The 26,845-nt window shown below is 44.8% G+C and overlaps 1 protein-coding gene and 1 long non-coding RNA gene across 3 annotated transcripts in view; one reads left to right on the top strand and one right to left on the bottom strand.

The window, feature by feature from the left end:
- The first annotated feature begins 388 nt into the window (after positions 1-388).
- LOC133382115 (uncharacterized) lies at positions 389-15,668 on the top strand. Of its 2 annotated transcripts, none has more exons than XM_061621780.1 (4): positions 389-671; positions 8,666-8,720; positions 11,373-11,579; positions 14,933-15,668. In XM_061621780.1, the coding sequence occupies exons 1-4, from the start codon at positions 621-623 to the stop codon at positions 15,298-15,300; spliced, it is 681 nt and encodes a 226-aa protein (XP_061477764.1). In that variant the 5' UTR covers positions 389-620; the 3' UTR covers positions 15,301-15,668. The 2 variants fall into 2 exon arrangements, with proteins under 2 accessions (XP_061477764.1, XP_061477765.1); XM_061621781.1 differs by lacking the exon at positions 389-671 and adding an exon at positions 6,355-6,393.
- Positions 11,051-26,845, bottom strand: part of LOC133382116 (uncharacterized) — a 47,609-nt gene continuing 31,814 nt past the window's right edge. Inside the window, exon 3 of the long non-coding RNA XR_009761797.1 lies at positions 11,051-11,738. This is a non-coding gene — a long non-coding RNA (uncharacterized LOC133382116). The remainder of the gene's footprint in view (positions 11,739-26,845) is intronic.

The following is a 26,845-nucleotide window of genomic DNA, read 5'->3' as shown; positions in this document are numbered from 1 at the left end:
AAGAAAGGACACAGACCTCCATCAAAACAAAACAAAACTTAGTATGGGTTAGAAGTTGTTACAATAGATATCAATCCACCCAGCTAGCTGCAAACAATATATTGTTGCTATTAAAATTAGAAGCTGTTTTGTTTTCCTGCACTGAGTAATTGCTTAGACAGCAGGTAAGGTTCATTATGCCAGCACATTGCTATACAACATCTTCTGTTATTATTCCTACTCCACCTCCCTCCCCATTGGGGATAATGGTACATTCTAGGAGCGCCAGAGTAGAGGAAGTAGTCTTTTCAAACACAGAGGGTTTGTTTGACAATGCAAAGTTTGTTTGCAAAGGGAACAAGTCTGACTTGTCTCACACAATTAAGCCCATAAAGAGAAATATGCGGAAAGAAGAACAGCTTGACTGAGAATCCTATCCCTAGACAGGAGTGTAATGTCTATATGCCTCCGAGTCTGCGGTGCCACAGGCAATGATTTTGATAGGGTTTCCACCACTTGTTTTGTTGTTTTTATTCTAATCAAGTTGGTAATAGGCTCATGAAAGCGCCTGGCCTGGCAAGTTCTCATAAACTTTTGTCTACTTTGAGGGGGAGAAAGGTTCTCTTTTTGCTTTGAAAAGCATGGCTGTCTCCTGCTGCTGCTGTCCCTGGGTCTCAGTTGCTTCAAGCGAGGTAAGACATCAACAATCATACTGTGAGGGAAAAAGCAAAAGTACCTGAAAGCCAGAGATCTTCTTATCAAATCTTGTAAGTAAAGGAACTAGGACAGCCCATTTTGGCGCAGAGAAGTCAAACAGGCAGGTGCAAGTTAAGTTTGTCACCAGAAATAAATAGGTGAGACATAGGGTTGCCAGGTCGGAACCATCCAAAAACCTGAGAAAATGGGGGCGGGCCCTAGTGATGTCAGGGGGCAGGCCCTAGTGACATCACAGGGCAGGCCCTAGTGACGTCACAGGGCGGGCCCTAGTGATATCATTAAACATGATACATTGTATCAATCACAGTTGCTTGGAGCATACCATTCAAAAAAAATTCTCTGGAGATTAAAATAGAAATCTTACCTAAAATAGGGTGTTCCTAGGTCCATCTGAAGTGACAAGGTCATTCTTTCTCACAAGCTTAGGGTGATGCAAAATGGAAATGGACTGCCTTCAAGTTGATCCCAGATAGGGTCTTCATGGTAAGCAGTACTCAGACAGAGGTGGTTTACTATTGCCTTCCTCTGAGTCTGACAGGCAGTGACAGGCCCAAGGTCACCCAGGGAGCTTCATGGCTGTGTGGGGATTCGAACCCTGGTCTGCCAGGTCACAGTTCAATGCCTTTAGGGAACATTTAATCTAGCTTACTTGCTTCTGGCAAGAAGGGTTTACGTGCCCTCAGGCCAGGCCATTATTGGAAGAAAGGAGCTTAGTGTTGCAGAGATGTTAGATAGGAGCACAGATAGATGCCCCTGAAGGCAGCAACTGTAAGCATGCTTATTAAGGAACTAAGCCCCATAGAACTCAATAGGACTTACTTCTGAGTAGATATGGTTGCAGCCATGTTAAGGACAAGGGAGGGCATTCTAGGCAAAACAGACAAATAATTGGGTGTCAGAACAAATTAAACCAGAACTATCACTAGAAGCTAAAATGATGAAACTGAGGTTATCATACTTTGGACACATCATGAGAAGACATGATTCACTAGAAAAGACAATAATGCTGCGAAAAACAGAAGGGAATAGAAAAAGAGGAAGGCCAAACAAGAGATGGATTGATTCCATACAGGAAGCCACACACCTGAACTTACAAGATGTGAACAGGGTGGTTCATGACAGATGCTCTTGGAGGTCACTGATTCATAGGGTCGCTATAAGTTATAATCGACTTGAAGGCACATAACAACAGCAACAAACCTCCCTGATAGACTGTGGGAATGCTGTGGACACAATATATTTGACCTTTAGCAAAGCTTTTGACAAAATGCCACATGATATTCTGATTAGCAAGCTAGCTGAATGTGGACTGGATGGAACAGCTATTGGGTGGATCCACAGTTGGCTACACAATCATATTCAGAGTGCTAATCAATGGTTTCTTCTCAACCTGGGGGGGGTAACTAGCGGGCTACTATAGGGCTTTGTCTTGGACCCAGTGCTCTTCAACATTTTTATTAATGACTTGGATGAGGAGGGGCAGGGAATGCTTATCAAACTTGTAGATGATGCAAAATTTGGAGGAATACCTAATTCCCTGGAAGACAGAAACAAAATTCAAAGGGATCTTAATAGGCTGGAGCATTGGGCTAAAAACAGCAGAATGAAATTTAACAGGGATAAGTGTAAAGTTCTACACCTAGGAAAAAGAAACCAAATGCAGTTATTAAGATGGGGGATACTTGGCTCAGCAATACTACATGCAAGAAGGATCTTGGGATTGTTGTTGATCACAAACTGAATATGAGCCAACAGTGTGATGTGGCTGCAAAAAAGGCAAATGCTATTTGAAGCTGCATTAACATTTGGAGGCAATATGCCTCTGAAGGCCAGTTGCGCTTATTTATTTTATTTATCTATTAAACTGATATCCCGCCCTTCCTCCCAGAAGGGTCCTGCTTGTAGGCTTCCTATTACGGTTGGGGTGAGGAACTAGATGTTCTTATGTCCTTAAGGGAACCTGAAAACTACTGAAAGGTACCAGGAGAACAGATGGGCCCAACTCCTGCTGTGCAGCTCCCAGCACGGGCGGATGAAGCAGGGTGGCCAAGGCAAACTAAGACTCCGAGCCCTGGCCTGAGGCAGGATTGGACCAGATGCGAGGATCCGCTTCATTTACCCAGGAATGTTGGATGCAGACCCATGGGTGCTCTCTAGCCCAGTGCTGTCTGCACTGGCAGCGGCTCTCAGGGCTTCAGGCAGGGGTGTCTCTCAGCCCTACCTGGAGATGCCGCTGAGGACTGAACCTGGGCCCTTCTGCATGTGCAACAGTTTCCCTAAAAATAAAGTAAGATTCTAGTCCTTATGGTTCTGAATGAAGGGTGATTTAAACAGGGAGCTGCTTTATACTGAGTTAGGCCATTGGTCCATCTGGTTCAGCATCAGCACTGTCTACAGCGACTGGCAGCGACTGTCCATGTTCTCTACCACTGAGTTACGGCCATCTTCCCTTGATTTAAAAGGGGGGGACGGGCTCTGGCCTGCAGGTCCCCCAATATCACCTGCTCCACAGGCTCTTCTCAGGCGGGAGGGTGTTCAGCACTGGGCAGTCTCTGCTTGAGGAGAATTTTGAAAGTGCACATTGGGCAAGCTGGCAGCTGACCCAAGGCATCTCCTCAGGCCACTGACCCACAGACAAAGCCAGCTGGGGCCTCAGGTTGATTTGGCTGCTGGTGGTCAGTGGCTCTTGACAGACAAAAAGAGGCTTCCTACTCTGCTGCGGGGGGCTTTGCACGCACACTGAGAGGTTTAACTTCCAGAGTCTTGAGTGGAGGCAACTCAATGCTGAAAAAAGACTAGAAACTTGTTAGCAGAGTTAGGTTTGGGATCAAGAGCAGACCCAGCGCTGATGTGTGTGTGTGTGTGTGAGAGAGAGAGAGAGAGAGAGTGAGTGAGAGAGAGAGACTTTCCCTGTGAAGTAGCAGACTTTTACGCTGCAGCAATAACTGAGGATTCAGACTTAGTAAAATAAGGAACAGCTTGCTTCATTGAAGGAAATACACAATAGATAGGAAAGGGATTCTAGTTCTAGTAAACTACCTGCATTGGAGGTTCATGGACCTGACAAGGCCTTTGCCCTCATGCTGCAGGTGAGAGAGACAAAGCAAAGACATCTCTTCTCTTCAAGAGACAGAGAAGAAGCAGGAAGGAGAGAGTTGGAAGGTGTGGTCAGCATTCCTAAGAGGTATCAGTTTTCAGGAAGGAAGATGAGCATATGACCAAAGGAAAGGCACAGCCTAGCAACCTGGAGGTCTCCTCTCTGTCTCCCTCCAGACATGGAAACACCCAAATCGAGTTGCATTTCCACAATTCCAACACAAGTGATGCTTAAAATGGAAACTGTGATTTATCAGGGACAGGGATTAGGAAACAGACATTGTTCCTGGGGAATGTGGCCTGGTTTTCCCTGCCTTCCATCTGCAAGATTCTTTCTTTATTTTAAGACCCACTCTGCACTCACCTGTTCCCGGGGCTGCCAGCTTTCTTTGGGTGGCAGCCAGAAATTCAAGACGTAGAACTTTCATTGTCACAGAGATGAGGGGACGGGCCTGTTCACCTGCTGAAGTTCCATACACACACAAACCCAGCTGGAAAAATCACATGGCAACCTCATCCTGCTATACATTTTGCTTATTTAAACATTTGGTTTTCAACAATCCAAGGAGCAGTGGCAGACATGGAACCACCAGCTTTCCACAATCAGAAAAGGAAGAGGGGGGGCCCAGGGTGTGAGAGTGTGTGTGTGTGTGTGTGTGATGGAATTTCCTCCCCCAAGGTGTGGTGATGGCCAGAGACTGCTGAGCCCCATCTCTCAGGCCTCTCTCTCTCTCTCTCTCTCTCTCAGGCCTCTCTCTCTCTCTCTGGCCTCTCAGGCCTCTCTCTCTCTCTCTCTGGCCTCTCTCTCTGGCCTCTGTCTCTGGCCTCTCAGGCCTCTCTCTCTCTCTCAGGCCTCTCTTCTCTCAGGCCTCTCTCTCTCTCTCTCTCTCTCAGGCCCCCCCTCTCTCTCAGCCCCCCCCTCTCTCAGGCCTCTCTCTCTCTCTCTCAGGCCTCTCTCTCTCTCAGGCCTCTCTCTCTCTCTCTGCAATCAGCCGCAGTCCAACCTGCTCCAGCTCCTGCCACCCAGCAGCCTTCTGTTTCCAAACGAGATTCCAAACTGCTCTATTGGCCGCGATGCAAACCGCAGCCAGAAACGCCCATCGTGGCCGCTCCTCCCACCCAGCAGCCATGCGTGTCAATCACGCATGCATGCCTGAGGGGGACGTCCAAAAGCCGGAGATCAGCCTCTTCACACCAAATATGGCTGGAGGCCAGAGACGGCCCACTTTTGCTGGAGACTCCGGCCAAAAACCGGAGACCTGGCAACCCTAGTGAGACACAGGTAAATGTATTAAACCAGGTCCACATTTATTAACTTACAATTAGATCCACAGAGGCAACACGATAGTGCAGCAAACTAAGGCTTGCAGGATCACCTGCCTAGGGGGAGTGGCAATGGTTCTAACTGCCCCTTTCTTTAGGCTACACAGATTAATGTGCATGGGGAGGCCTTCCAGAGCCCCACAACTCTGGGTGGGTGAGATATGTTAGCTTCAAAGGCACTATGTACCATGTCCAAAGGCCTCACACAATCCTGAGAAGGAAGCCTTGGGAAATGCAATTCATGCTCCAAGTTGCTTAAGGGTGGTCACTAAATTTCCTCCCTACTGGTTCTATGTTCCACACCTCCCAGCCAGAAATGTGACCAAATTAACATATTTGAAGGACACAGTATGCTAACGTCTCCCTCCCTGATAGTACAGGGGTTGGGAGTATCCACAGAAGGGCAATGCATAAGTAGGCAAACAAACCCTACTTCGCAGTGAAGCAATTGATGAAATCACCGAAGGAGGAAGGTAAGCAGGCAGCTGGTGGAAATGGAAAGAGGCCAGGGGAAGGGTGGAGGGGGCTTAAATACCCCCAATACTTTCACTTATTTTTGCAGCATGGGCATGGAGAAAGAAGTAGTTCCTCAATGCCTGCACTGCACTATTCTCATCTTCAAAAGGCCTCCTGCGTCGAGATCAAGGATGGGCAAATGTGTAAATATCACTTTATCTCATTTTTCCAATCTTTAGTTTAGTTCTCCACATTTCTTAAGTCCTCATGAATATCAGTGTTTTAGGGCAAATATCTCCTAATACACACATTTTTGTATGCTGTTTTGACTAATATACCTCAATTTTCTCTGATTTGTATGCATTCTAATGCACACTTTACCCTAGTACATGCATTTTTAATACATTACTTGAATGCATTACAAAATTGAGAGAAGTGTGAATTTTGAAAGACAGCTGTGTTTCAGTTCACATATTGTTTTGGAAAGTGCAAATATAGGCTCATCTTTAAATATGAATTGCTATCCCAAGGCAGGGTTTTTGTGGCCTACAAAAGTAGCATCAGGCTGATCAGGAAAAACGGTGATGTTTCAGTACTGAGAGACATATCTCAGTAACAGTAGCTGGGGAAACAGAGCCCCCCATCTTCCTCCCATCTAAAAATCCAACTTGCTCACCTTAAGGGTCTGGCAGGACTTTGAGACTTGACAGGTGACAGCAGAGTTATCAAAGACATGTATAAAAGAGAGGGAAACCTAATGTAAAAAGCTACAAATGCATCGGAAGCTGCTGGGGAAGCTGAGTCATGATATCAGGCAGAAATGTAGGTTCAGAAGTTTACCTATGCTTCAAGCTGTGTTCACGTTGGGGTTAGTTTGTGGGGTTTCTTGGTCATTCACTTATCGTGATAGATCTACACACTTATGATAGTAGTGGTTCTGATCTTACTTCCAGGGTCAACATAGGAAGCAGACCTTTAGCGTTGTGGCACCATCCCTTTGGAATTACCTCTCCTTAAATATTAGGAAGGTGTCATCTCTGGCACCTGCTGAAGACCTTCCTCTTTCAACAAGCCTTTTATGTAGAGACCATATCCCAGTCTGTGTTGGAATTGCTTTTTAAGATGTATTTACAGCTTTTTTAAAAAAATGATTTTAAAGATGCTTTGTTTTAATATGTTTTGAAGTCTTTTGTTTTTAAGATGTTTTAGAGTGTTTTTAGTGTTTTTGTTTGCTGCCTTGGGTTCCTTCTAGGAGGAAGGTTGGGATATAAATCGAATAAATAAATAAATAAATAATAGTGGTGATGGTAGTGCTAGTAGAAAAAGTAGCAGCAGATGCTTATTTTGGAGAAGTAGGCTAAAGAAGACTATGTTTTAAAATGAGAACACAAGAATAATGGCAACAAAGTGTCAGCAGTGAATACAATTATAGTGCATCCTACACAAATTTATGCAGAAGTAAATCCCACTGTGTTCAGTGGGACTTCCTCCCTAGCAATTGTGCTTCAGACTGCAGCATTAATCTATGTTAGTGGTAATAAGGGAGTTTGTGATGATGGACATAATGAAGCTTCTAGTAACATTTGCCTGCTGAGCAGCCCTAACATAAGAGAGTGAGAAAAAGAGGAGGAGGAGGAGGAGGAGCAGCAGCAGCAGCAGCAGCAGCCACCATCGGCTGAGCTCCTCAGATTTTAAAGAGAGGCAGAAGAAAGAAGGGAATAGAAGACTTACCCCTTCTATGAAAGAAAGAGCTAGGTGAACACAGCAGAAAAGGAGCAGGATTTTTTTTGGTAAATGACGCTTAGGAGTTAGACAGGAACTATCCACAGCAGCCTTCCCAAATCAGCCATACATTTGGCTGCAGGGCCCTCAGATAGTAATTAATGTAAAAATTAAAAACCTAACTAACCTACAGATTTTTAAAAGCTCCAGAAAGGGTAAATCTTTCACTACCTAGTGATGAGATGAATGTAGTGAAATGCTGCTTGTACATTTGACTCTGCAGAAAGGACTTCTCAAATTCCAAAATTATTTTTATAATTACTCTGTGGAAAAGCACAAGACAGGCGGAGCAAATGGAATGGGGGAGGTCTAGCCACTCATAAGCAAAACACACAGTTCTGAACTTGGGATGACAATGTAAGAGGACAGACCCTAAAGGTTGTGAAACACTTCTTTAAAGAGGATCGGAACCTCTCTTTTATCTAATGAAAGAACCGTCCATTAAAATAGGAAAAATAGCCCTGATTGAAGGAGCAGAGGTCTTCAGTTCTGTTTCCTGTACTGTTTAATAAGGGGGGGAAATAGAACAAAATAGATTTCTAATCTGCCAGTTCTATTTTTTTTTTTAAAAAAATGTTCATGTAAGGCAGACATTTTAGTATAGGAAACTCTCTTCATTCTTGCACATTTCACAAGAGCTTTATTCACAGATGCTTGGTTAACGAGATACTAACAAGTCATTATCATCATCATCATCATCATCTGGGCTAAACAGGCCTGTGACTCCAGTCTACATTTTCTGTAGTGAATTCTCCTTTGCAGTTCTGCTGCAGTTAACATCAAGAACCTTTGAGGCTTCTTTCTACCATTTGTCTATCTACACGATTGCAATCCCAGATGTTAAGTGTGTTTGCCAGAGCTGCATATGACCAGGGGCTCCCAATTCTCTTTGTGAGTTCATGAATGTATGCGCACAGTGAGGTGTTCCCAGTGCCTGGAATGTCTCCCATCTCATAGAACATGCAACACTTGCTTACACAAAATGCAGTGAGCAAAGCAGACTTCCCAATTCAGCCAATAATTTAGGGGAAAGTGAGTGCATATAATACCCCAAGAAAAAGAACCAAAGATCTTGCACATATCCTCACATTAACATCAAGAACTAGCACAGTAGCACTACTAGAAGTAACAGTAATAGATGTGTGGGTGTGTGGTGTCATCAGATATGATGGTTGCATTACATGTTACAAATTACAAGAGGACAGAATATGTAATTCAGAAGAGGGGAAACATGAGAGGAAGGGGACAGTAGTGGAAGAAGGCATGAAATGGGAAAGTATACACATTTATAGATACCTTGTTCTGTTCACAGAGAGAACCTCTCAGTACACAGCTCTCCAGACAATCTCACCAAGACACCAGAAGTGGTAAAATTCTGAGTCATTGCTTTTGTTTTTTTGTTTTATTGTTGTTCACAATACTATTATATATTTATTCATTAAATTTGTTATTGGCTTTTCTTCAGACACGAACCCAAAGTGGCTTACAATCAATAAAAAAGTTTAAACCAGCATAAAAACAAAAACAAGATAAAAAGTTTAAAAACACAATAAATAAATACAACAGTGGTAGAACAACCCACTCCCTAAAAGAAGCTACAACATCAAGAGCCCTCCAAAAGCCCTCTAAAATTAGGAGCCAAATGCCCAGGACAAGAGAAATGTTTTTGCCTGGTGGTTAAAAATAAATAATGATTGCACCAGGTATGCCTCCCTGGGGAGAGCATTCCATAAGCAGGAGGCTATCACTGAGAAGACCTGCTCTCATGTAGCCACCCTCTGAACCTCCCTTAGAGGGGGGCACATAAAGAAGGGCTTCAGATGCTGAACGTAAGGTCTGGGTTGGTTCATAAAGGGAGAAGCAGTCCTTGAGGTATTGGGGTCCTAACCATACAGGGCTTTATAGGTCAAAACCAGCACTTTGAATTGAGCCCAGAAACCAATTGGTAGCCAGTGTAACTGTGCCAGACTTGGTGTTAGGTTCTTAAACCATCTTGCTCCGATAAGCAATCTGGCTGCTGAATTCTGCAGAAACCAAATCTCTGTGGTGTCCTTCATTCTAAATTAGTCATACTGGTGATCCCACACAATTAAGGATCATGTAGCAAACAATCTAACATAACAGTGCTATGTACTAAGGCAGATTTGGCCATGTGATGATATGACAGAGGGAAAATGAGGATAGCTGAAAGTGAGGGCAATGCAAATTAAGTTAATTTTTTTAGGAACCTTGAAAAATCCCCCCAAAGGGAATGTCAATTCATGTCCCCAAAGTTACCTCACATTTTAAACTTGAAATAGACTTAGGTAAATCTTTGGGCCAGGCCAGACATTCTTCCATACCCCAAAAGTCGCCTCCCAGCTTGCTCCCAGCTTTGTCTAGAGGCTCTAAATATTTCTGTGGACCTAAGCAACATTTATTATAATTTAGCTAACATAATTAAATAGCATTGCCTATGATGTTGCAGATCATAAAAAGGAACCAGGACAAGAAAATATATTTAGTAAAACTAACTTAGATTATTCAGGAAAATTCAGTGTGCTACACCCTACAGAAGATGAAACATTTATTTATTTATTTGATTTATATCCTGCCCTTCCTCCCAGCAGGAGCCCAGGGCAGCAAACAAAAGCACTAAAAACACTTTAAAACCATAAAAACAGGCAGAAACATACAGAAAGAGTGAATAAGTGACAATCACTTCAATACATATTACAAATTTAATTACCCCAATCCTTTCCTTAAAATGTGTGATATTATTCTCTTTTTAAATAAAAAACATATTTTTATTTTTGAAGTTTAAACCACCTATGATCAAAAATTCAGTTCCGCTGTGCATGCTGCATTGAATCCAAATGAGGTCATTTACATTTATACTATCTTTTCAGAAAGCTGGATTGGATTATTCATCTTCTTCCAAACTAAGGTAGAATTAAATGCCCCCCCCACACAAACAGACTTTGTCAAAGAAAAGGACGTCTTGTTTTATTTTGTTATTTCAGAAATGAGATACTTTTCAAATGTTTTCAGAATTAATTTGGCAGTAGATATGCATGCTGTGACCATTCTTTGTAGACAAAAATTTGACCAGTTTTCTTCCCCCTGCCTTATTTCTCTCTCTCTCTCTCTCTTTCTTTCCCCTTTTAAAGTCTCTGTGACATCTGCTGGAAATACTACCAACAAATGGATCATGTATTCCATTGCTTGGAAAGATGCAATTAGGTTCTGCAGGTTTGAAAAATAAACTCTAGTCTAAACTGTGTTGTCATGGAACCACTGGTCTGATTTTCAATTGGATAATTCAAGGCTTAATTATGGGTCCCGTGCTTATTCTGTTGAAACTGCTTTCCGGATATGATGGCTGTGATTTTTCAAAGCTGACTCCAAGGGATTTGAAGTGCCAGTTTCCATTAAAATTAATGGCAGCTAGGCACTGAACTTTCCTTAGGATGTACTTGAAAACCTCAACCTACATAGTCATCATTACACAAGAACAGCCCCACTTCACCAGACTAATGATATATTCAACCCAACATCATGGGCTAGAGAACCAGACTTTATATCTATCAGAGTGGACCATTACCTATTGGCCATTTCTGTTGGCTATTTAACACATTTCATGGAACAAGCATGGTCATAAACCTTATTCTTGAAGCGCACTGCATGAATTCCAAGACCCACAGAAATAAATTGGGGGTACAGCCAGTGCCACATTGCCAGGCAAGTGTGTAGCTTCAACAGGTAAAATTGAATAACCTCAAGGATTTCCCCCCAAGAAAAATAGATGAGAGATTTTAAATATGTAAGTGGGAACTTCTATTTTTTTAAAAAAGTATTCTTCAGTGCCCAGGAAATAAGATCTCTGTAATTCTTATTCCCAGTTTGTACTAATCCATTTTATTTACTCATTCTTGTTAGTTTCAAATATTATATTCTAAATATTGTTGTGATTTCATTATTCTTTTTTCCCTTAAGCAATTCACTAACCAACAGGTTTCTATGGGCTTCCATCTTTCTAGTTCTCTTCCAAGAGAAGCCCTTCACTGTGAAACGAGTCTATGTGACTGACATTGACACACTATTTACCAACATCATTGAGGCTTTCAACAAGCAGCAAGCCGATTGCTTGGCTATCCGCGCAGCCATCCAGGACCTCAAAGAAACATCTTGTTGTTCGCCTGTAAGCAGCCTTTCCGTATGCATAGAGAAGATACAGCAGGAGCATAGTAAGTTGGTGGGTAAACGATGCTGAAGAACTCAGAATGTGAAAACAGAGAAGGTTGAATCCACCATTTCAGCACTGTGGGTTCATGTGTATACCTGACAGCCAGACGCAATCTCTGTTTGCTCAGCAAACTCCTGGAGTTGCTCAGCAGCTCTAAGTTCTGTAAGAAAGTAATAATGTCAACACACCCTTTCCCAACATTCCATCATACTCTAGCACAACTAAAACATAATGCCAGGATGGGGCTATGCGGACGAAGGAGCAGGGCTATGCAAAGAGGATGTGTTTTGATGTGTTATATCCTGTATTGTACGTCGCTCAGAGTGGCTGGGAAGTCAGCCAGATGAGCATCTAACAAATCAAATAAATAAATAGATAAATAAATAAATAGACCAGATTTGTACTCACCAGGGGTCCCTGCAGAATACATGCCTAATGTACACACAGCCAAGCTATCATAGCAGTAACCATTTTTATGATCTATAGCAGTGGTTCCCAACCTTTATTAGTACAGGACCCCCTTCGAAAGCTGAAGAAATTTTGTGACACCCCCCACACTAATAATAATTTTGTCTGTTAATTCAAAAAATGGTGTGTGGCAAAATGACATCTCTAAATATCCCTTTCCATAAAAAGCTCCCTGCAACCCGGTAGGTGTTGCTTTCTTTTCTTAATGCAAAGGACCAAACAAATTGGGATCCCCTCCCCACACACAGCCTGAAGATGTACAGTCCTGTCTCCCAACACCAGTGGGTTACAGTGTTGGACTAAGAACCAGGTGCAAATATCCACCCAACCATGAAGTCCACTGGGTGACCTTGAGCCAGACACAGTATCTCAGCCTGACCTATCTCACAGGGACTGTGTAAGGATAAAATGGAAGGGGAGGAACCATGTACACTACCTTGAGCAACTTGGAGGAAAGGTGGGATATAAATGCAGCAATAATTAATTAAATAAATACATTTCAGCTGCAGCATGTGGACCCCAGCCTCAGACAACCTGCTGCACTTTTTAAAAACCATCATCGTCATCAAGAAGCAGCAATGTGGTAGTGGTGGGGATGCTAGATTGTGAAGACAAAAGGGTGGATAGGTTGAGGAGGGGGGTTAGTGCTTTTAGGCCTTGGGATGACCATCGGAACTGATAACTTGCACTTGGGGAATGAGAGTGGAGCAGAAGACAGATCAGCACACATGCAAACACACCTGCCCCTCCTGCAAGCATCTGAAGTTGTGCATGCATTTGGGCATGTGGGAGGGAGAAAACCCTTGACTGCTGCAGCATCTTGGAGAGAGAAGCTGGGGGGAGTGGAATGTAGGTGGAAGAAAGGGGGGACACTGGCACACACACTTAGCTTCAGAAATGGGGGGCAAACAAGTCCCGAGCTTTCTCACTGCTCCTTGGCTCTATCTGGACAATCTTGCAAAAAGAATAATTTTTAAAAGGAGATAGCAGCGAAGCCGGAGTCAAGAAAGGCAGGCAGGCTGGCTGTCAGGAAGGAAGGGGGAAGTGGCCTTTCCTTGCATCCTTGTTTCTTTTTGCTTCATGAAAAGCCCTCTCCTCTCATTCTGAGTAAGAGTGTTGTCAGCAGTGGCACTGCAAGGAGACAGGAGTCAGGACAGTATTCCTCGCACAGCCCCCAGGTTGGGAACCACTGATCTATAGAAACCCTTTTCACACATTACTCGTAGGTGAAGACAAGAGGCTCAATGTTTAGCCCTGCCCACAAAGCTGGCCTGCTCTTTCTGTCCTCGTCTTTGCCATCCTCATGTTCAGCTGGATAATGTCTGCAGTGGAAAGCCTTCTCTATGCGTGCAAGCTCCCCACATGATATACAACCCTAACCAGCCAGGGTTGTAAACAGATGGCCCTGAGCCTCATTTTGACATATGAGTATCATGGAAAGAGACTAGAGTATCCCCATATTCTAGCACCCTGATAGAATGTGTAGATGGGGGCGAAAGGAAGGGAATATATAGATGAAGGGGTAAAGCCATACAGGAAACCCATGGGGAGGTGAAATAGATCTCTGCACAGATATGTATGCATGCTATTCGTGCACATGGCCCATCATAAATGACATTTTTGCAAGTTTTGACATCAAAATATGGGAGACATCATGACACAATTCTTTTATTTCTGATATCAGGTTGCATTTTGTTAAATGGTCAGGATACTCTGGATGATTTCTTTGTGAAATATGAAAACAGCCTCTCCATCAGGGTCAAATAAAGAGAAGTTACTATGTGCTTGTTAGCATCGCTGTCTGTCTGACATATTCAGAATACCACACAAATTAAGTTTGTTTGAACATTTCACATGATGGGTGCTGTTCTTAGGTACCAATGAAAGGCGGAAGCAAAGATGGTAAATGTGATTTCTAAGTAGGTGACTAACAGCCCAATCCTAAAATTCAAAGCACTACTGTGAATGGGACCCAGCTCCACCAGGGCAAAATGACAAAATCTAATATTGTACTAATGCTGTTGTATGTTCTGTCAGCTCCTAGGCAGATATGCTGATCCTATTGTTTAGAACTGGGAGATTACCTGGACAGAAATTTAGTTTTAGGGCTCCTTTTCAGGATAAAATTGGGTGGATTAATTAATTCAGCTTCTTGGTTTTCTGCCTTGGTAAATTATCAAGATGCTATGGATTTTAGACTTTATTTTTCTGTTGAATAATCTGTTGATTGGGTTGCACATTAAAGTAGAATGCTATATCTAGGATGGCCTTATATTCTTTCCCCACTCTTTAGATTTTGACTTCCTGTGTATTACCTCTTCACATGCCTTTAAATCCAATCCTTCCTATGTAATGCCAGCCTCCAAACTAATGCCAAGAGCCCAACAATGCCCTCTTCAGAAAGAAGAGCCAAGCATTTGGAAACCAACAATGAGACAGACAAGAGGGCAATGTGAAAAGAGATTAGATCAGAATTAGTTAGGGAGATTTATCCAATACTTGATAGTTTTGTGCTGAATGAATAGCACAAAAAAGCCATGGGATTATGGGTCAATTTCATCAGAGTGGCTTCAATGCAGAGCATGCCAATGGGGTTATGCCAGGGATTTGTTTCTTACCAGAAAGTGTGATGGATAATCTTGGCTTAATATTGTCAAATGACTGCATTACATCTCTCTTACACAGAGACATATATGTATGTATATAGCCATGTCACTCTGATAGCAAAGTGGAAATAATCAGATATCATGACGCTGCAATATCTTTGACAGCTTGTCACTGTTAGAAGCTTTGTTGCTTGAAGGATTTAGCTTTCTTAGGACTAGAACAATTAGCCTCTTTTGAATTCACATCAAGTTGGAGCTTAATTGTTGCTTTGTCTTTCAGGTGCTTACAACGTGCAGGTGCATATGGAGGGATATAGGTTCTGGCTGGATTCAAGGGAGAAGGACGTCCCTGAGAAACTAGAGTGGGCTCAGCAGCAGGTGGGAGAGCTGAACCGTGCCACCAAAGGAGTCATCAGTACCGAAACAAAGCTCCAGGAAATGATCAGCTTGGTGCTTCAGAGCCAGGAGATGTTGGTGGAGAGAGTGAAAGTCACAAACCCTGAATACCTAGACCAGATACGGCTAGAAAGAAACCTGAGAGAAAATATTGAGAAAATAAGTCTGGCCAAACAGTTTTCGAAGCAGTATAGAGAAGAGGCCAATAGTGTGCTAGTAGAAATATCCAAGTCAGCAAACTTGACCTTGTAAAAAGCATTGAGAATGAACCTGTTCTATTCTGCCTTTCTTACCACAAACATGAATTAAGGTACTTGTGACAGAAAAGCCGTTTGGGCTATACTTCAGACACACAAGTTACACAGAAGGTAATAGTGATCTCAAGTTTTTTTTGGGAGGAAGCTGATGCAATCACATGCTAGAAAACAGGCAGAGATGTCACATGCAGTTGTTCTCCAGACCCCTCCCCCCAATAAATTAGTGGCAAGAATTAGGTGGTTAGGTTTCACTTTCTACATTGTATCATATTTCATATGGAAATATTTAACTCATAGCAGAATAATCTATGAAGGCATAGGGTTAGCTCTGCAAATTAACATCAGTGCATAGCTGGAGTAATTAAGCTGGAATTACATTCTCTTTTTTGGAATGGTCTATCTTGTTGATGCCTTATTATTTATTCTGATTGATGAATAAAAATTATTTCCTTGGTTTATCTGCTCTAGACATGTGTTAAGGCTTCAAGCGCAATGATATACCAATGCTGTGATGCACTATATGTGATTGATCTAAGAACGAGGGCGGGCAACCTTTTTTCTGTTGAGGGCAACATTCCTTTGGGGGTAATCTGTTTGGGGCTGCATGTTTGTGGTGGATGGGGCCAAAGTCAGGGTTGAAGGATAGGGTCAGAGCCAAAAGTGGGTACAGCCATCCCCTTCTCTCTCTTCCACGTCTCTTTCTCACTGTCCAATGGACTGTTGTGAGAGGACAGATCACTCTTCCAAGAGTCTGAACTGAGCACTAGAACAGGGTTTTTGAAATTAAGGCAAAGAATGCATGAAACTACACCAAGGGCCATGTGCAATCTGTGGACACAGGTTGCCCCATCTCTGATAAAAGATGAGTTGGTATAGTGCTGTAGAAAAGGCACCATGCCCAAGAAATAATGTGATCCCAGATCTGCATGCTTTCCTAAGTAATACCTCTGAATAAGGCTCATTGGAGGTGAGAGTTTGGTGTTCGTGGCACATAATTGTTTCTGAGGTATGTTCATGAGAGTACCTTTAATCACAGTGTGCAAACCTCTATGGAATAGAATGCTCCAACCAGGGCCGGTTCTAAAGGGCGGCCAGGTGGGGCACTGGCCCGAGGGCCCCTGGAGTTACAGGGTAACAGGGTGGCCCTCAGAGCCCCTCCGCTCCCCTTCCACGATCCACAGCAATCTGCGCCCCCCACACCCCCTACTTACCTGTCTCCTGCCTTTTAGTATTGCCCTTAATGAAGATGGCGGCCGCGGTTTTCCTAAAGTACTGAAGCCCCTGCTGCCATCTTAGTTGATGGCAGAGATGTGCGTGCCCAACACGCACACATGCCATCAACAAAGATGGCGGCGGAGGCTTCATCCACTTAGAGAAACCACGGCCGCCATCTTAGTTAATGGCAATAGTAAAAGACAGGAGACAGGTAGGTGGGGGTGTGGAGGGCGCGTGCGCACTAACGTGAACACACACCAGAGCCCAGAGCAAGCTGATGCCCAAGGGCCCCAGCATGCCTGGAGCCAGCCCTGGCTCCAACCGTCAGGCAAGCACTGAGAGGACAGTGCTGAAACTGAATTTCAAGATGATAATCAACTACAGAGAATTATACAGCCACTCTGACTTTTCACATTCTGCAATGTTAAATTGGCCATGCCATTCTGATGCTTCCCATAAGCTCACTTCAAAACAAAACCTTACAAAACTTATAGTCCTGAACTCAGAACACTTGCTTAACAACCCTCTAAATTTTCATGGCAATACACAAAACAGTCAGAGAGAATAGAGAGTTCAAAGTCTAAAAAGAGAGAAAAACCTGCAGAGCGCTTTTGGACTTTTTTCTCTCAGAGTTCCCATAATCTGTTGAAATTCATTAAAAATCAGTCATGTTCACAGACTACCGGTACAGCAGGGCCCCGCTTTACAGTGTTCCACACTATGGTGTTCCGCTAATGCGGCGGCTTTTAAGCAGGGGAAATTCCCCGTTTTAAAGCCGAGTTTGCTGTTTTGTGATGTTTTCGCGTCATTTTTTCGCAACATGGCCCATTATAGTCTATGGGGCCCCGCTTTACGGCGATTTCCGCTTTACGGCTGGGGCCTGGTCCCTAACCCGCCATATTAGAGGGGCCCTACTGTAATCCTATTACTGACCTTGCCCCATACTCAGACCTTCATATTCTGCAGTTTAAAAGTTTAAAAAATGCCTGCCTGATTTTTAATTAATTTAAGAAATTTTGGTTGGAATGCAAAGATAATGTCGGGCATGCTCAGTAAGAACCAACTGTCAGTGTTCTAAAAGACAAACTCACAGCTTCTGGGCTTGCCTAATAAGGGGGCCACACCCACACCAGACTTTGATTTCACTTGAGACAGCCGTGGCTTCCTTCAGAGAATCCCGGGAAGTGGTTTCTGAAGGGTGCTGAGAGGAGACTCCTATTCCACTGACAGAGCTCCAGTGGCCAGACTGGTTTAACAGTCAGCCACTCTGATTGAAGGTCTGTGAAGGGACCAGGGAGTCTCCTAGTAACTCTCCACTAACTACACTTCCCAGGATTGTTTGAGAGAAGCTATGACTGTCCAAAGTGAAATAAAGGCCTGGTGTGGATGTGGCCAGGGACAACTTTGGTTTACATTTGAGTGGGAGGCTACATGTGCCTGCTGTAGAATAAAAAGGTGGGGCAAAGCCTGAAAAAGAATGATACTGTTCACAATGTTTTCCTTTTGAAAAGGAAAGGGGCTTCCCCTCTGCCCAGTGCCAACCCACCCAATGTGCTCCCCTCCCCCTCCTGCTCCCCTCCCTGTCCCTCCCCCGGGTCAGTATTGGACTACGACCTGGGAGACCAGGGTTCGAATCCCCACACATGAAGCTCACTGGGCCAGTCACTGCCTCTCAGCCTCAGAGGAAGGCAATAGTAAACCCCTCTGAATACCATTTACCATGAAAACCCTATTCATAGGGTCACCATAAGTCGGGATCGACTTGAAGGCAGTCCATTTCCATTTTCAAACATGATTGCACAGAAATAAATCCCATTGAATTAAAAAAGAATGCAAATGATCAAACCCACCCCCTACTCCTCGCTCCTATACCCTCCCTCTTGCCCCTTCCTTTGCCCCTCCCTCCCCCTCCCCTTCTTCCCCCTCTCTCTCCACTTCCTCCTCCCCATGGTCAGTTTTACCTATTTTAAGCATGATTGCATGGGAGTAAATACCATAACTCTATAAGCATGTAAATGATCAAACCTGCCCTCCCCTCCCCTTTCCTTTGCCCCCCTCCAATCCACTCCTTTCCCCCCTCCTCCTCCATGGTCAGTTTTACTATCCTAACCATAATTGCATAGGAGTAAATCCCATTGAACTCAATAAGAATGGAAATGATCAGACCTTTCCCCTCCTTCCCTTCTCCTCTCCCTTCCTTCTCCCCCCATTTCCTTCTTCCTCCTCCCCTGCCCACTCTAGCCCTCCCTCCCTCCCCCCTGGTCAGTTTACCTATCCTGAGCATGATTGCATGGGAGTAAATCCCACTGAACTCAAACATGCAAATGATCATACCTGTCCTTCCTTCCCCCTCCTGCCTGCTCCCACCCCCTTTTCCCCTCTGTCCTTCCTCCCTCCTCCTCCTCCTCCTCCTCTGTTCTCCATCCCATGTGGTCAGTTTCACCTATCCTAAGCATGACTGCAGGGGAGTAAATCCCACTAAACTCAATAAGCATGCAAATGATCAATCCCTTCTCAGCAAATTTGCACAGGATCCCATTTCTTACCTCCCAGATTAAAAAGCAAGGAAATTCACTAATAGGCAAAAGAACTTGCAGTTTAAGAATGTACCTATAGCCCACAGATATTTCTATCAAACTTTAAAAACCAGGGATATTGGTCAGCTATAGTGAATGCACCAGGGGAGAAGGAAACCTGCCCTACAAAGTTGTCATGTTTACATGATGTTTTTGCCAACGCGAGTGCATTCAGCTGCTTTTGCCTTTAAATCCAGATTAAATCAATGCGAGAAAAACCCGAAATTGCTTTTAAAATCCGCACCAGCCTCGGTGCGCTTCTACTGTGTATTACCTTTTAAGGGCCTTTTTTTGGCTGCGCAGTTTCTTCGCCATTAGATCCTCCCTTTTCTCTGCCCCTTTAACTGTCTCTGGGCGTCATATTTTTCCTGTCGTTGACAAACCAACTTCCGGTCACTCTTTCCTTCCTTTCTCCCACTTTCTCCCGCTTTCCCCCAATACATTTCCTCCCTCGCTCCTTTAAACAAAATCACATTCATCCAAATTATTCACCCTAGAATATCTCATTCTGTGAAAGCTCTCTGCGTGTGATGTCAGTGGTTTTTTCCTCATCCCTTCATTCTCTCTCTTCTGCAGCGACACCAACAACTCCCTGAGGGTAGCAGGGAAGAGCTGGAGCTCAGGAAATTCCTTCCTGGGGAAATCCTGCTTGCCCCACCACCAGAGAGGGAGACTCCCCTTCAGCCTTGGCCGGCTCTCTTGCTTGAGCTGCGGGGGGGGGGTCCACAAGCCGCTACATGCTGCTCGCTAGAGCTACACCCAGGCTTGGAGGGCGTGCAGCCACAGCAAGAGGAGGCTGGCGAAGGTGCCGCTGGGGTAATTTATAAGCACCCAAAACCGCAGGGGAAAGGGGAGCTGCCTTGCCGTCTCATCCCAGCATCTGCTGCGCTCATCCCACTCATGGAGAGCAATAATATTAACCGGTCGATGCTTCCTTTAGTAGCCGCTTTTAATGTCTCTCTAAAGATAATTGGGTTTTTTATGTTTCCCAGAACGCATGCTGAGGCTTGTCCTGGGGTGTCAAAGGCACACCGATCTCACGCAGGACAGCCTAACAGCCATGGGTGAAAATAGGGGGGACAGGAGAAAGCCTGCACCACAGGGAAGGGTGACGGCTGTAAGCGATTCCCCTTCTTTCAAGCACCCATCCCTGCCTTTGTTTAGGGAAACACCACCCTTTCCCCGCCTCCGAAGTTAACATTCTAATGTGTGGGCGCGGCAACAAGGAAACGCTGATAGCAACAAATGTGCATGCGTGTGAATGCTAAAAAGAAAAACAGCCAATTTATTCATAGCGAGGGCAGAAGTATGTGAACTGTCAAAATCAATCGCGATGGAAAAAGCAGCATTTTTAATGCGGATCTTGGCTCATATGTGAAGCAGCCCATAGTGTTTTCAGCAAATCTGAACTAAAACTATTCAGCTTTTTAATAAAAATTTTCAGCAATGCTCAAAAGTGCCTCCCAGTTTTAGGACATTTTGGCAAATGGTCTCTCATTCATTTTCATTGCTCTCACTTACCTTCTCTTTCAATAGTTCTCAAAACAATGCACAATTTTTATGAAGAACAAAATAGGTTAAAATTAGCATCAAGTCAAAATGTCCCCTCCCCAAAACATCACCACCTTGCTCAAGGGTTTCAAAGCTGGGAGACAATTTGACAATGGGGCCTTTTGTAATGAACATAATTTCAGGGCTGACTCCAGGTATGCCGGGGCCCTTGGGCACCAGCCTGCCCTGGGCCCCTCCGCTCCCCTTCCGCAATCCGTGGCAGGAGCCATGGATTGCAAGACAGGAGCTTCCGCGCCTGCCATCCCCGCGCTATCACCCCACTTCACCTACCTTTCTCTGCTGTTTTTTGCAGCTGCGTGCACTGTGCACGCAGGGTTGCCATCAATGAAGATGGCGGCCAAGGTTTCCATAAGGGGCTGAAGCCTCTGCTGCCATCTTGGTTGATGGCACACATGCATGCACATTGCTGTCATCAACCAAGATGGTGGCAGAAGCTTCAGCCCCTTATGAAAACCTCGGCCGCCATCTTGATTGATGGCAACCCTTCGTGCACTGCAAAAAACAGCAGAGAGAAAGGTAGGTGAAGCAGGGGGATGGTGGGCGGATGGCAGGCAGCTTGGAAGATACTCCTGTCCTGCGATCCGTGGCTCCTGCCACAGATCGTGGAAGGGGAGCGGAGGGGCCCCTCAGGGGTCCCTTGGGCCAGTGCCCCACATAGCTGCCCTTTAGAACCGTCCCTGCATAATTTTCCCATGCACTAAAATTATTAATGCAACAGCACAATTCTATGTACATCAGAGTTCAGTAGGACTTGTTCCGAGGTAAGCCTGAGACTTCAGTCATAACCCTGTCCTAATATTGTTGGGGTGGGGAAGTTAGGATGGTGTAGAGATGAGCACTGCTGGAGCTGGCACAGCTTAAATAAAAGAACAACCCTACATGTTCTATCCTGTCTCACGGAAGCAGCAGAGCTTCAGATACAGTAGAGGCTCCATCACTCTGACCTTCCCCTGTCCCAGTTAGGATTACTCTGATAAAGTAGCTTCTTGGAATATAGGGACAATATGGAGGCTTCTTGCAAGCTGTTTCCCCCATTAATTGTTTCATGTGGATTGCTCATCTCAAGAATCAGACCACAGAGCACGATTTTAGTCTATGGTGCTGCAAGCTGCCATAAAGAATATTTGTTGTGGCATGGAGGCAAAAAATGCAGTGGAGACCAATCTGTATGATGTACACATCAAACGGAGGCTGTTTCTGGCAATCTCAACATAGTGCTTGCCTTGTGAGAAGCCAGTCTTTGTCTCAAAACAATTCTTACATGTTGAACCATATCATACATTGAAAGGTATCAGGGGATACCTATCAGGTGCTTGTGCATGAATGCAATGCATTTAAGAGAATTTTTATGAGGTACTAAGGCTAGTTCACTCAACAACTTATTTATTCCATATAATAGGGCATGCAGCAAACATAGAATTGGGGCAGCCACCAAGGGGACCTCCAAATGCTATGGCACCACACCTCCCATAATCTCTGACCATTTGCCACACTGGCTGGGGCTGATGGGAGTTGAAGTCCAACAACATCTGGACGGCACCAGGTTGGCTAACCCTGGCATAGAGAAATTTGTGTCAGCAGCCACTTTGTTTTTCTCTTCAGCTATGTAGCTGAGTAGGGCATGAGCACCAGTGTTTGCACATGAATACAATACATTTAATGGAATACCTTATGAGCTGTTAGTCTTCAGTGTCTAAGACATTTTATGTAGCAAAGAAGTCTGTAACTACACACCACAACCCCACTATTATTATGTATTTGACTCAGTCCAGTGTGTCCAGGCATTTCTAAATGTACAATATACACCCAATGGAATACATTAACATTCCCATTCTGTAAGGAACAAAATAGTCTCATACCTAAATCCAGAACTTGATACTTTAGCTGCGATCCACCACCTATAATTAAAATAGGCCTAGTGAGGGTAGCTTCTAAAGTGAATTTAAATATTTATTGTTGCCGTTTTTAAAAAAACGCATGTCAGGAAGAGGCTGTAGCATGGTTGACTACTGTTTTGTGCAGCTAGCCCTGATTTTTACTCACAAAAGTCACTCAAGGGGGCTTATGGGCTAGGGGAGGCATGGTGTTTGCCTTGGGGTGCCTCCAGACTTTCAGTAATTTGAGGAAGAGATTCAAGCACATGCCCGAACTTTAGGTGCGCATATTTAAAGTGGATTAAAGTGCTCTGTTGTCCTAGCACAACAACCCACACAAATGCATTGAAAAGTGTGGGATGAATGAATAGTTAATGGGAAAATGTGCAAACAAACACTATGCAAGCAAATCAGGATGAATGCTGATTGTCATGTAACCTCTCCATGAATGATTCAAAGCAAATGCTCAGTAAAGACCAGACACAGTCTAGCATACACTTGGTGCAAACAAATGAAAATGAATGCTGAATAAATAGGTCACCTGGAGAATCCCTTGGAGAGAGGATAAAGTAGGTATGCAGCATACACATGCATGTCTAGAGAAAATCCAGGAAGACATTTTGAATTAGAAAAAAAATAGAAACATCTCTACTGCTCTGGTTTTAAAAGCCTTGCCTTTAAAGACTTCATTAAATTATTTATTAAAGTTATATATTTATTAAATTTATATCTTGCCCTTCCTCCCACAAGGAGCCAAGGGTGGCAACAACAAACAACAGCAAACCTGTGTGCACTAGCACCCCCCATATTGTTCAATAACTCCAACTGCTGGCAAAGATGTCCCTTCTGCTGCAGGAGAACAGGTAAGTCAAATGTTGAATAATTTGCTCTTTGAAACTCTTCCTTTAACATCGTAAAAAGAGATACAGTGATGTCATCCTTGAAACATTCATTCATGAATATTTTATTTATATTTTAACCAGAGCTCGGAAAAGTTACTTTTTTGAACTACAACTCCCATCAGCCCCAGCCAGCTTGGCCACTGGATTGGGCTGATGGGAGTTGTAGTTTAAAAAAGTAACTTTGCCAAGCTCTGATTTTAACTATGTCAATCTTCACTGGGTGTGCATAATAATAATAATAATAAAATTTTATTTAGCAGACACCCATCTGTCCGACTGAACGGACACTCTGGGCGACGTACAATATAAAATACAATATAAAATACAATCTGCTCATATACATAATCATCACATTATTAATATCATAACATCTCATCTGAAGACCATCTTACATTAATACAGTGTAAAACCTAACCCACCCCAGAGATCCCATAGGCCTGCCTGAAGAGCCAGGTCTTCAAGGCTCGGCGAAAAGTCAACAGGGAGGGGGCATGCCGAAGGTCAAAGGGAAGTAAGTTCCAGAGGGTGGGGGCCATGATCGAAAAAGCCCTCTCCCTGGTCCGCACCAACCTAGCTGTCTTAGTCGGTGGGACCGAGAGAAGGTCCTGTGAGGCTGATCTTGTTTGGCGGCATATTTGGTGATACTGGAGGCGCTCCTTCAGATAAACTGGGCCGGAACCGTATAGAGTTTTAAAGGTTAAAACCAACACCTTGAATTGGGCCCGGTATACAACTGGCAACCAGTGTAATTCAATCAACACTGGGGTGATATGATCGCGGCGGCAGGTCTGCTTTATTAAGCGTGCCGCCGCGTTTTGTACCAGCTGGAGTTTCCGGACCGTCTTCAAGGGTAACCCCACGTAGAGTGCATTACAGTAGTCTAATCGAGAGGAGATCAGGGCATGTATCACTCGTGGGAGCAGATGTATGGGAAGATAGGGTCGCAGCCTCTGTACTAGATGAAGTTGGTACCAAGCTGCCCGGCTCACTGCAGAAACCTGAGCCTCCATAGACAGCTGGGAGTCCAAGATGACCCCGAGACTGCGGACCTGGTCCTTCAGGGACAAACTCACCCCATTAAGTATCAGGTCAAAATCACCCAACCTTCCCTTGTCCCCCACTAGTAATACCTCAGTCTTATCGGGGTTCAGCTTCAGCCTGTTCTCTCCCATCCATCCACTTACGGACTCCAGGCACTTGGACAAGGTATCCACAGCCAACTCTGGTGAAGATTTAAATGAGAGATAGAGCTGCGTGTCATCCGCATATTGGTGACACTGCAGCCCAAAACTCCTGATGATGGCTCCCAGCGGTTTCATATAAATGTTAAATAGCATGGGAGAGACGATAGAACCCTGTGGCACACCACAGTTGAGGGGCCAAGGGTCTGAAACCTCATCCCCCAACACTATCCGTTGATATCTACCGGAGAGATAGGAACGGAACCACTGTAAAACAGTGCCTCCTATTCCCAGTCCCTCCAGGCGACTCAACAGGATACCGTGGTCGACGGTATCAAAAGCCGCTGAGAGGTCCAGGAGGACGAGGAAGGTATGTTCTCCCCTATCCAATGCCCTCCTCATATCATCCACCAGAGCGACCAAGGCTGTTTCAGTTCCGTGTCCAGTCCTGAAGCCCGACTGGAAAGGATCTAAATAATCTGCTTCCTCCAAGTGTGTCTGTAGCTGCTTTTCCACCACACGCTCAATTACCTTGCCCAAGAACGGTAAATTGGAGACTGGGCGAAAGTTGTTTAAATCTTGGGGATCCAAGGAGGGCTTTTTCAGAACAGGTCTTATCACTGCCTCCTTGAGGGGCAATGGCATTACACCCTCCTCCAAGGATGCATTTACCATTGCCTTGATCCCATTGCCCAGTCTCTCTTTACAGCTCATAACGAGCCATGAAGGGCAAGGATCAAGTAAGCAAGTGGTTGGTTTTACAGTAGAGAGCACCTTGTCCACTTCATCAGAGAGAAGAGGCTGAAACCGATCCCAGCAGACCGGATTGCAACTGGCCGCCTCTGGACCCCTACTTGTAACCACAACGTACGGAATCTTGTCCTTTAGGTGCTCGATTTTATCAGCAAAGTGTTTAACAAATGTGTCACAGGAGGCTTTTGATTGTTCCATAGGTTCCTGCGCTACTGGACCGACCAGGCTTCGGACCACTTGGAACAACCTCCTGGGACAGCACTCTGCCGACGCAATAGAGGCAGCAAAGAATTGCCTCTTTGCTGCCTTTGTTACCCGCTGGTAGGCCACTATTGCCGCTCTAACCAGTGTCCGATCACCTTCAGCGCACGATTTCCGCCATCGGCGCTCTAGTCGTCTCACTTCCTGCCTCAGACTGCGTAACCGTGGTGTATACCAGGGTGCAGTCTGAGTTCTATTCAGGAGAAGAGGACGTTTCGGTGCCACCCGGTCTATTGCCCTAGTGATCTCCCTATTCCACTCCATCACCAGGGCTTCGACCGGGTGGCCTTCAGTTAGCTCCAGATCACCCAGCGCATTTAGGAATCCAATAGGCTCCATCATGCATCTGGGGCGCACCATCCTAATAGGTCCTTGTCCCCTGCGGAGGGTGTGCGGCACAGAGAGATCCAATTTCACCAGGTAGTGATCTGACCATGACACAGGGCTAGAAGAAACAGTCCCCATCTTCAGATCACTTTCCTTCTCTACCGCGACAAATACAAGGTCAATGGTATGGCCGGCTACATGGGTGGGACCCATATTACTTAGGTGCAGTTCCCATGAAGTCATGGTTTCAATGAAATCCCGAGGGGCTCCAGTGAGAATGGCGTCGGCATGCACGTTGAAATCCCCCAAAACCAATAAGTTCAGGGTAAACAACCGTACAGCCGCGACCACCTCGAGCACCTCGGCCAGGGAGTCTGCCGTGCAGCGGGGTGGGCGGTACATCAGCAGAATTCCTAAACTGCCCTTTGGTCCCAACCTCCAGTACATACAATCAACAAACTTGGTCTCGTGGAGAGGAGGTCTGGCGAAAACCAAGGACTCTCGATAAATAACTGCCACACCCCCTCCCCGCCTACCAATCCTCGGCTGCTGTGCATATCGGAAACCCGCTGGACACATGGCCTCAAGTATAGGAGCCGAGGCCTCATTCAGCCAGGTCTCCGTAATGCACGCCAGGTCTGCATGCTCATCCAGAATAAGATCATGGATGAATGATGTTTTCTGAACTACAGACCTGGCGTTACACAACAGCAGTCGAAGGTTGGATGGAGTCTTACATCCCCCAGTTATCTTCTGGTTTAGGGCAGGCCCGGAACAAGGGATGGGTACAATACATCTATCCCTTGTTCCCCTAACCTGGCGTGGCCTGCCACCTCCGCCCTTCCAGGGTCTGCCGCCAAGCCTCACGATACCATGGCT

This window comes from Rhineura floridana, chromosome 3, assembly GCF_030035675.1.
Source record: "Rhineura floridana isolate rRhiFlo1 chromosome 3, rRhiFlo1.hap2, whole genome shotgun sequence".
Lineage (NCBI taxonomy): Eukaryota > Metazoa > Chordata > Lepidosauria > Squamata > Rhineuridae > Rhineura > Rhineura floridana.
Note: the sequence above shows the minus strand (reverse complement) of the source record. Positions and strands in the feature narration are given on the sequence as shown.